This window comes from Perognathus longimembris, chromosome 8 (genome assembly GCF_023159225.1).
Source record: "Perognathus longimembris pacificus isolate PPM17 chromosome 8, ASM2315922v1, whole genome shotgun sequence".
Taxonomy (NCBI): Eukaryota; Metazoa; Chordata; class Mammalia; order Rodentia; family Heteromyidae; genus Perognathus; species Perognathus longimembris.
The window spans coordinates 39,793,562-39,804,926 of record NC_063168.1 but is presented as its reverse complement, the minus strand read 5'-3'; the positions used below and the strand labels follow the sequence as shown (position 1 = coordinate 39,804,926).

The 11,365-nt window shown below is 43.8% G+C and overlaps 1 protein-coding gene across 4 annotated transcripts in view; it reads left to right on the top strand.

Annotated features, from left to right (window-relative positions):
• The first annotated feature begins 282 nt into the window (after positions 1-282).
• Eml6 (EMAP like 6) overlaps positions 283-11,365 on the top strand; it is a 241,258-nt gene continuing 230,175 nt past the window's right edge. For all 4 annotated transcript variants that reach the window (XM_048352921.1, XM_048352920.1, XM_048352919.1 and 1 more), the window contains exon 1: positions 283-685. In XM_048352921.1, coding sequence (XP_048208878.1) covers positions 489-685 — 197 coding nt within the window. In that variant the 5' untranslated portion in view covers positions 283-488. The remainder of the gene's footprint in view (positions 686-11,365) is intronic.

The following is an 11,365-nucleotide window of genomic DNA, read 5'->3' as shown; positions in this document are numbered from 1 at the left end:
CTTCCTGGCCCCCGCCCCCTGTCCGTCCCCTCCGCGCAGCACCGAAAACTTAGTGAGCGAACCGGGCAATCCGTGTCTGGGATATGCAGATCTTTGATTTAAAAGCTGGGGTGACCCCCCCGAGAGCCTCTCCCAGGGGCCGAAGCCGGCGGGCGCAGTGAGGCGCGTGCGCGCGAGCCCGCGCGGGTGCTGGCGCCCCCGAAGTCGCTTGGCCCCCGAGGGAGGGAGCCGGGGCGCCCCGCGGGGTCTGGCTGCGGCGCACCCGCGGCGGCTCCAGGTCTCTGTCTCCGGCGGCGGCGGCGGATGATGGTGGCGGCCGGCGCGCTGGGCTGTGCTTGTGCGTCGCCGCGGAAATCAGCGCCCGGCGCTGCACGCTGAGCCCTTGCAGGTCCGCAGCAGCTCCAACCCCGGCGAGGACCGACCCGACGCGCCGGGGCCACGGACCTGCCCGCTAGGGGAGCCCGGGGGGCAAGTGGGGTCGGCTTATCATGGCGGATCGGACAGCTCCCAGCTGCCAGCTGCGGCTGGAATGGGTGTACGGGTACCGGGGTCACCAGTGCCGCAACAACCTGTACTACACAGCCGGCAAGGAGGTGGTCTACTTCGTGGCTGGGGTCGGGGTGGTGTACAACACCCGTGAGCACAGCCAGAAATTCTTCTTGGGACACAACGACGACATTATCAGGTAAGGGAGTGGTGGACTGGGGCGGTGGGGAGGGGTGGCAGGTGGAGAATGGAAGGGTGGGGAGGAAATAAAAAGACCAGTTGGGCTTTTGCAGGGTCAGATCCGGGCGCCCCGGCCCCGTGGAATAAAGGATTCTTCTCTGGAGCCGCATGGAATTACAGAAGAGCTGCTTGATTGCAGGGCCAGGGCCCGAATGGGGAGGTGGGGGGCAGTGGTGTAGGTGGGAAGGGAGAGGTTTCTTATTGCTCCTACTTGAGTGCTCTGATGCTTTTTGTTGTTGTTCATTCCTGCTACAAGTGGAAGGACGGGGTAACAGTCTCCTTTCTCCCTTACTAGGCAAATGGTTAGGGCCAATAGCGGAACTGGGTGGCATCCTTGAGGGAATCCTAAACCAGCAGGAGGATTTTAAAGAAATTTTTGCCACAGGCAATTTGTAATCCCTATCTCAATACTTTGGACCTGGGAAATTTCTGCATTGGGAGGGGAGTTTGTTCTCTGATGCTCTCACCCAACAGTGTTTTAAGCCTACACACTGACTGCATGGATCTCTCACAACATCACTGAGGTTATAAAAGACTGGCAGTTGCTGGACCACAAAATCCTCCCTACAGAACGCTCAATATTTGGTAGCGGAAGGTCCAGGGCCAGTTAATGGAAGAACTCCTCTGGATGAATAGCCATTTTAAGGGCGCTGAGGGCCAAATTGAAGGGGGGCATATTTTATGGTATCCTCTTACCTTCTCCTGTGACCAAACAAGGTCTGGTCCAGATGCTTTCTGTTCCCAGGGAACCCCTTTCTGCCTCTGGCAGTTTAAGGAGAGTTCAGTGATGGGAACTTCCACTCAGTGAAAACGACTTCAGAGGATGGACTTCAACTGACAGAGACCATATTTGTGGGTTTCATTGAAGGAGAACATCTTCTATTCCATTTTCAGAATATTACCACATTTGCTCTAAGTTTGCCTTTTACAATGAAAGAAGTGATGGAGGTAGCGTAATGTCTTATGGTCCTAATTTCTCAGTGGGGAAAATAATGATGGAGCCCTTTTCCTTTTACTAATGTGCCTGTGTTCCTGAGTCTTGTTTTTTTTTGAAACGGAAGGTCAAACAGTTGTTATAGAAGGTAAAAACCTAATATTTGAAAGCGCAGAAAAATATTATTAAAACCTTCCAGATTAGCAGGTGAAGAATTGAAGTACCAGGAGCTCCCATGTTCTCAAGATTTGATGGGGCTGATATGTAAAAACTTTCTTCATGTCACAAAAGATAAACTAGCTTTTTCCATCTCTTCCTGATGTGGTAATGGTGTGATTGGGACTTCCTCCCTTAGTTCCAGCCTGCAGATTTTGCTTCTCTAATTGCTAGGCTGGTTATTAGAATCACAGGTGCAAATGATTAACAGTGACTCATGAAAAGGTTGGATGTTTAAAAATTTAAACCCATTATGTTTTTGCTCTGTCTGCCTTAATGCATGGCTTTCCATTACACCATCAAAATAAGATGTACTCCTTTGGGGGAAGGGAGAGAGTGGCAGTTAAACAGAAAATTCCCTGGGGTTAGATAAGATTAATGTGATAGTACACTGAACTACATTGAAGATTTGAACTCTTAATCCTAATTCTTTCTCTAATAGGGAAAAAAAATCAAATGCACAGTTGATACAGAAGGTGGGAGAAGGGTGGAGTTGCAGTATGACAAGCAGTTGGGCTAGTGGGGCTGGGAGTCTTATCTGGCTTGAGTGCTTAAGAAACTCAAATTTGAAGAAAAGGTGAATGAAGTTACTTGTACAACTGGATTTGCAGAGACCTTTAACTGATGAAAAGGAAAAAAGTTTATCTTCTGTTTATTAAGGTGGTGATGTCTATCCTGAATACTGACATAGTAACACATCTGCTTTCAGAGAGAGGTCTTTAGTGCTCAATTCTTCATGATGTTTTGTTGGGTCTTAAGTCTGTACAGGTGAGCTCTCTAACACCCATGTCTGTACAAAAGGAACAAAAAATGAAGTCTAATGGGTTAAAACCCACAAACTACAGATCTTTATGTAATTAGGAGCCATAAAATTAGAATGCTTATGGCTTTTATTTTGCATTTTCTTACATATGTGAATATCTTTACCTGGTGAAGGCCTTGCACAAACCACAGCACACGGCCATGCATTTCAACTCATTCATGTGTGTGGTAGAAAAAATTTAGGCAGTATTCTACTATTAGTGTTCTACTATTTTTCCACTCAAGAAATTGAAGTTCATCATTGAGGGGAGAATAATAAGCTAAGGTCTAATGCAAAATTATTTGGATGTTTTGGAATCATACATGAATATGAAAACTTCTTGCTCTTGATTATGTCAAATGAGAACACCATTAATTGTCCACTTGGTTTGAAATACCTGTTCATATGCATGCATTTCCTACTGCTTGATTCTGTATGTGTGTAGCTTTGCCTAGAGTATTAGGTAGAAAGTAACCTGACCAACTTTGGTAACACACTCCATTTTATGAAACTGTGTGCCCTCTGAGATCATGACGAAGCTTCATAATGATGCAGGATTTGGCAGAGCTCATTAGAGCTCAGCATATGTCCTCTTCTTTGACAGGCTGTGTATTTAAGTCAGATTTTTAGAAATGATGGTACATGAGGCATAATGTGATTTATTGGATATGGAGGCTTAATTTTATTCTCTTGAATGATTGCTTTTCAATGTAGCTAACAGATTAGAGAATGATGCCATATTTTAGCCCAGATAAAGACTAAAACATGCGATGAGACAAATACCTATAGCATTGCTTGCTATTAGGTCAACAGTAGGATTCAAATTAGGGATTGAAGGCAAGGACAGTGCTAGGACAGTGTGAGGCTTCTGCTTCAGGGAACAGAACATGACAGAAGGGGAGGAAACGAAAGAAAAGTCATGATAAATTCACTCCCTGTCCCTTTTATTTTTCACAGTGACTCTCATGGAGATATTTGAACTTGTCCACTCTGGATTTCAATATTGCTTCTGGATAGTTTTCATTTCTAGATAGTTCTCTGGATAGTTCTCATCTCTTGGTAGTTCCCACTTTTGGATAGTTCCTACTTCTGGATAGTTTGGATAGTTTGTCTGGATAGTTTGTTTTTCTGTTTTATTCTCCCATGTTTCAGGCTCTGTGCTGCAGGGGATTCCATGATCAGCAGTGCTGTTTTAAGGGAAAGGACCCTGACTTCAACATCATCAATGTGTGGGTATGAACCCGGCTTTGCCTTTTGCTGGAGGCACCCACTGACTGGTGTGACCTCTTAGGGCCTTGCATGTTTGTGAAATGGAGTGATGACATCTAAAAGTGTGGAACTGTTAGAAATAATGTCTGTAAAAGAATTAGTGTGGGGTTGTGCCCTTGGTTGGTTCTCAACAAGTATTCTTCATTATATAGCAGCAGTACTATTTAAGTAAAAACATAGAAACCACAACCAAAACAGTTCCTCAGCTTTCTCAGTTGTACGTTTCTCTTACTAACATTCTATCCTTATATTCTTTCTGCCATATAATGCAATTATTCTGCTCTTCCCTGACACATACTGTAATGACTTAGCTTTTCCTCCTTACTCTTCTGTCTCTATTCATTCTGTCTACAAATTGGGTGGCTGAGGAAACAAAATGATTTCTTACTAAGAAATAGAATTTGTAGGTATCTACTTTACAGTTTGTCGTGAAGATTACATACAAGTTTCCCACAGTGCTTGAAACTATAAGTGCCCACCACAGGGGATTTGTATCTGCATCTGGCAAGGCACCATCTGCCTCAGTCTCACCTCTGCTATGAAACCTTTTGCCATCCTCAGGGGAGGGATGCCCAGCACCCCTAAAGTCCTGTATCCTTTGGGACCAAATGCTCAGATACTATGCATTAGTGCCATTCTTTCATTCTGAGTATTTTCCTCTACAAGTGAGCATGAGCTCCTTGATACTAAGAACGAACCTTAGCACCAAACCAGAGCTAAATGTGTCATGGATTGATCTTCTCCATCCTTTCACCTACCCTGTTAGGGAGGAAGTAATGCTACTAACTCCTCTGCTAGTGAGGCAGCAGGCACAGAGAGGGGAAGGACCTTGCCCTTGGTCACCATCAAGCGGATGGTAGAATGGGAATGTGAACCCATATCAGTCTGATTCCAAGGTCTGAAGCTATTACCTCACTACTTTCTGGTCTCTTTTCTTAGATATTATCACCATGGTGTGACTAGCTAGAGCTCAATGAGTTTATCCTCATTTCGACTTTATTTATCTGGTACTTTATATAAATCCTGTGTTTTGTTCAAGAGTGCTTGAAACAGATTGCTAGAACTTAGTGTAGAAATGGAATCATGTTCAAGTTCACTTAAAGAACATCACCAATGTTGAAGCAATGACCTGCAATGATCTACTAGGGATGTTTAATTAAAAATGTTTTTTAAAGTCTAAATTGTGACATGCCAAAATAATCTAGTACTGAAAACACAACTGAACTTGTTGGCTCTGAAGAGAGCAGTCTGCTGCTGTGGTTGGGCCTGGGATAAGAAGTAAGCAGATACACATGAAGACCTGAAGTTGTGATTTTATATTTTTCATTCTCTAACCAGTTTGGATGATAAAAACATAGAGATAGTAAAGAAATAAATTCTCAGCTGGAGATGTAGCTCTGTAGCAGAGTGCTTGCTTAGTGTGTGTACAAGACCCTGAGTTCAATCTCCAGTACCACAAAAATGAAATGTATATTGCCACTCAGGCAAGAACATGAACACGAACATGAAAGAAACTTCTGTGTTTTTTTTTTTTTTTTTTGTTGTTGTCTTGGTTTTAAAGGCAAGGTCTTTTGTTATGTAGCCTAGGCTTTTTTTTCCTAATTCTCTCAGTACATGGATTTGAATTCAAGGCCTTGGACTTGCTAGGCTGGTGCGATACCATTGAGCTACTATCTTTAGCTCTCCCAGGCTTGCCTTAAACTTATGATCCTTCTGCCTCAGACTCCTGAGTGCTGGGATTACAGGCATACACTATCATACTTGACTGCAAAAGCTCTTGATGAAAGCTCATGGTCCATTCATAAATAGTCCTATAATTGTTATTAATGAGTTATACGTACATTTAGTGGTGTTTATTCATAGTTATTCTCTAAGTTGTGTTGTGTGTGTGTGTGTGTGTGTGTGTGTGTGTCAGTCCTGGGTTTGAACTTAGTGTCTGGGAGCTGCCCAGGGTAGCTGTCTACCAATTGAGCCACAGCTCCATGTCTAGCTTTTTGATAGTTAATTGGAGATAACTGGATAGATAATTGGGGGATATATAACTTGATAGATAATTGGAGGATCTTAGGACTAAGATACTCAGATCTCAGCCTCCTGAGTAGCTAGGATTTCAGATATGAGCCACTGGCATCTGGCTTATTCTGTAAATTGCATCCTCCCTCCTTGGCTTATTAACTCAGAACTCATAGGTAAAAATGTGTCAGGTGTGGGGGGTGCAACAGATGCCATGACCAAGTTCCTGATCTCTTGAACTTTGCATTCTGGGGGGTGGGGAGGGAGAGGCCGACAGCACATGAAGGAAACAAGATGGATATGGATGGTGACACATGAAAAAAGGTAATAGTCACAAGTTCTAGACTAGATGCATGTGCATGTCTTGGAGCAACCTTAGGTAAGGTTTCCAGAGTGGCTGTTTAGGGAAATGGCATTAAGCTGTGGTCTGAGGGGTGAGAAGGGACAGGCTGGTGCAGACATGGTGGTGGGGGAGACAGCATGTGCAGAAACATCAGGGTGGGAAAATCCTTCGTGTGCCCAGAATTCTGGTATAGATAACCAGAGAGACCAAGGTCATCGTGGTTCTCATCCAGGTCGCTGATGCCTCCTGGGCTTTGCTACCATATGTCCCCGATTCACTCCATTCAATGACTGTCGTGAGTATACTTTTTCTTCTTACACCATGGATCTCAATTTTTAATTCAGAAATATGGCCGTGTTTTTCTGTGAAAAGTATAGTGAACACTTACTGAGTTATTGTTTGAAGACATCACACTTGAACTGTCCTGTTATAAGGGATCGCATCTGTCCTGCCCACATCAGTGGCCAGTGAGATACTGGGGAGAGCCAGAAGCTGTTCTGTGGGGACATCTCCAAGCAGAGCAGTCCTCAGGCCGCCCCTTTATCCAAGGATGGGAAGCTGAACACATTTGTAATAACCATGCAATGATACTTTTGCCACAAAGGAAAGGAAACTTCTGGAAGGCTGACTCACTGGTTCTACTCTGAGGCAGACAGAGACTGAACCACACAGGCCATCAGCAGCTACACTCCTCTTGGTAGGGTTTTGACTTTGCCACATGTGTATTGCTCTTAAATGTAGTTAACATTTTGAGAGAATTGACATGTTGAATTCAAACCCATGTGTACAATTCTTTAAAGATAATTTAAAAACACAAAATTAAATAACAGTGCCAAAAAAGGTTTTGTTTTTTCTAAAATATGATGGTTCACAAAGGCACCTGGGTCCCTGCTAATGCCCAGATTCGGTGTCGGTGGGGGTGGAGCGTGGCCTGAGTGCTGCAGGGATCTGCTCTCCTGCCCGATGCGGCTGCTCCTCAGAACACCTTGCTAGCAGCAGGGTTTTAGGAACTTCACTGTTCCTAAAGCTCCAGAGACAAGTGTGTTTTCAAGCCAGAAGGTGTTGCAAGCTAGAAAACAGACTTTTAATCCTGTATAAAAGTATTTGTGATGCATATCTTCATTGCATTTTTTGAATTGCTAGTTTTTTTTCATTAAGTTGGCACTTTGCTCACTGCTCCGTTTTCTTCTTTCTCTTTCTTTCTCTCTCTTTCTTTCTTTCTTCCTTCCTTTCTTCCCTTCCTTCCTTCCTTCCTTCCTTCCTTCCTTCCTTCCTTCCTTCCTTCCTTCCTTCCTTCCTAGCTTCCTTCCTTCCTTCCTTTCTTTTGCCAGTCCTGGGACTTTGAACTCAGGGCCTGGGCACTGTCCCTGAGCTTCTTTTTTATCAAGGCTAACATTCTACTACTGTGAGCCACAGCATCACTTCTGGCTTTTTCTGTATTTGTCCATGAAGCATGCTAGGCAAGCACTCTACCACTAAGCCACATTCCTAGCCGCCCCTTTTTCTTTAATATATCTATAAAACCAAAATAGAAAACCAAAAACCAAGTGAGCAGGCACCGACAGTAAGTAGACTTAGGTTTCTAGTCTCTTGGGTGTATAGTTAGGAGTGGAATTTCTGGGTCCTGTGAATTCATTCTAGATTGGTTGAAGTAAGTTCAACAAATTTAGTTCCTATGGGAACTCTGTGTTTGATCTTTTGAAGCACTGCCAATGTATTTTCTAAAGCAGCCACACCGTTCTGCAGTCCCATAAGCAGGATGTGAGAGTTCCAGTTTCTCCACACCTTTGCCAAGACTTCTTATTGTCTTTTTATTTTTATGTTTTTGCCAGTCCTGGGGCTTGAACTCAGGGCCTGAGCACTGTCCCTGGCTTCTTTTTGCTTAAGGCCAGCATTCTACCACTTGAGCCACAGCACCACTGCTGGCCTTTTCCATATATGTGATGCTGGGGAATGGAACCCAGGGCTTCATCTATGTGAGGCAAGCACTCTACCACTGGGCCATATTCCCAGCCCTTTATTGATCATATCATTGTACTGGATACGGAAAGGTTTTGCATTTTCCTAATGGTTAATGATATTGATCACGTTGCCATTTCTATATCTTCCTTTGAAAAATGTCTGTTTAAATTCCCCTTCTCCCCCCACCCCTTTTTTTTCTTGGTTGGTCATGGGGCTTGAACTTGAAGCCTGGGCACTGCCTTTGAGCTTTTTCACTCAAGGCTAGTTAGTGCTCTACCACTTGAGCCATGCCTCCAGCCCCTTGTTACATTCCTTATTTTCAAAGTAGGGCCTCACTTAATGCCTGACTTGGGCTTGGCTGTGAGTCTCCTACTATGCTCCCTGTGTTGCTGGGGTAGGGGGCAAGCATTCCGCCAGCCATGTGCTTCTCTTCTCGCTGGGGATGACTGGCATGTGCCACCATGCTCAGCCATTGGCTGAAAGTCTTTTGACCTTTTTGCTTGGACTGGCCGTATACCTTGATCCCCTAATTTCTACTTTTCAAGTAGCTAGGATTACAAACTTCAGACACCTGTCTGGTGAAAGTTTTTACTTGGATGGTGCTCAATTTATGTATTTTCTTTTGTTCTTTTTACTTTTTTTTTTTTTTTTGGCCAGTCCTGGGCCTTGAACTCAGGGCCTGAGCACTGTCCCTGGCTTCTCTTTGCTCAAGGCTAGCACTCTGCCACTTGAGCCACAGTGCCACTTCTGGCCGTTTTTCTGTATATGTGGTGCTGGGGAATTGAACCCAGGGCCTCATGTATACGAGGCAAGCTCTCTTGCCACTAGGCAATATCCCCAGCCCTGTTCTTTGTACTTTTGATGTCATATTGAAGAAACCATCACCTTATCCTGAATCATAAAGATTCATTCCTAGGTTTTGTCTAACTTTAAAAATTTTGTTTCCGTTCTTACTTTTAGTTAGATGATTCATTTTGAATTAATGTTTATATGTGGTGTGAGGTAGGGGGTCCAACTTTTTTGGGAGGGGTCTGGGGGCTTGAGCTCAGGGTTTCATGCTTGCTAAGTGGGTGTTCTATCATTTGTTTCATACCTCTTTTAGTTGGGACCAGCCTGAACCATGATCCTTGTATTTAAACTCCCCACCATACATAGCTGGGGTGGCAGGCACACACACTCACACTCAGCCTTTTCTGTTGAGATGAGGCCATATGAAATTTTTGCCCAAACAATCCTCAAGCTGAGATTTTCCTGATCTCCACCTCTGTAGTAGTTAGGGTAACAGGCATGAGGCTACCACATCCAGCTCTGTCTTTCAACTTCTGTGAGCATGGGCGCGCGTGCATGTACGCACGTGTGTGTGTGTGTGTGTGTGTGTGTGTGTGTTTCCCCTCCATGAAATTACATTGGATGCCCAAGTTATTGAATTCTGCTAGCAGGGGTACGAATCCTTCCAAAGATGATGGATTTTTGGAGACCCAAAAATAGAAACAACCATTAAAAAGATTAACCTAGAAATAACCAGAAGTTTTGGTTGTGGTCTGTAATTGCAAGGATCTGATTAGGTCTTCTGAAGGACTCACAGATTTTTGTATTTGTAGAGTCGAACCGTTTAAACTTTAAGGAGCTGTCACTATTGGTTTAGGGGCCAGCTGTAGTCTTTATATTAGGTTTGTTAAATCCCCCAAGTTGTTTCTTTCTGAAAATGAATTTATAGATTTCTGTCCTGCTATGGATATCAGTCTGGTGAGTCAGTAAAGGCTGATGGTTTGGAAAACAAAGAGAGGGGACCCTTTTATCTTATTATACTTCCCTCAAAGGGAGGCAGGCATCTGGATGGATTCAGTGTAGAAGGTGAATGATTCTGGGATTTCCCATCAGCATGGAAGAGGGTATAGCAGGGCTATTCTGTTTTCATTTAATTGACATTTAACAATGTCACCAAGACATTATTCTGGGTCCATTATGAATTGATTTTAGGAGTAAGAATGAAACAAGATTTATACGTAAAAAATACATCTTCTAAGTAAGGGATCTTCAGTTGCATGAAACCAAAACGTCTTCGAGGAAGCCCAGTTAAGGCAGGAATTACAAGATGACAAGAAAATGTTTTGATCTTAGTTACAGGGAGTGTGGCTGTCTCTCAGGCACTGCCCAGATACCAGGTAGCTGGTCTTTTCTTACTTCTATGGTCTTTTCTTACTTCTATCTCTTACAAGTGTGCCCATGCTTCACAAGGATTCCCATTTGTGCTTCAGGCTGGCTGCTTAGTGACTCATTTTGCACGGCTGTTCCCCTCCCTAATCTGTCTCAGCATTCATGACTAGTGTGGAACTATAAAAGCAGTGGAATCAATCTTTTGAGTCTTAATTCTAAAGTCCTAGGAAAGAGAATAAAATTGATTTAGCATGCTCAAGATGTTCACCCAGTGCAGTCTCCTTTAGCCTGGAGGAGGGAACCATGTTCAAAGGACTTCCCTTTTAAGGAAGATCATCTACAAACAGGGGGGATAGGACTGAGGAGGAATGAACAGCAGCTCTACTATAGGAGATGGGCAGGAAGAGGAGGGAGATGGACAGGAAGAGGAAGGAGGAAAAGGTTTCTTGATGCACAGAAAAGAGGAGGGCTGATGAGAAATACTGAGTTGAGGACAAAAAGTAGGGAAAGGGATAGAAATAGAGCTGATATTCAAAATATATTTTGTATGCCATGGAATCTCCAGGCTCAGAAAAGGCCATGTTGGGGGGGCTCTAGGGAGTGCTGGTTCATCTCTGCACATGCCTTTTTGGCTGCCTGAAATGACATCTCATTTCTCTGCTGGTGTAGTATTTTCCTTCCTCCAATCTCAAAGTGTCATCTCTCCCTGAACCCTTAGGACTTGACAGCTCCACACTATTTCAGGTCCTCTGTTCTCTGTGTGTCCAGACCACTGTACACATTCCTCCCTCATTGAGCCATTACATCAAGTCTCATGTATTGACTTATCCATGTTTCCTCCTGTCCTGAGCTCTATGTGTATGTCTCCAGCCTAGCCCCTTGGACAGAGTAAGTAGACTAATGTATTTTTATTTCTTCTTCATATTTAAAATTAGTTGTAAGA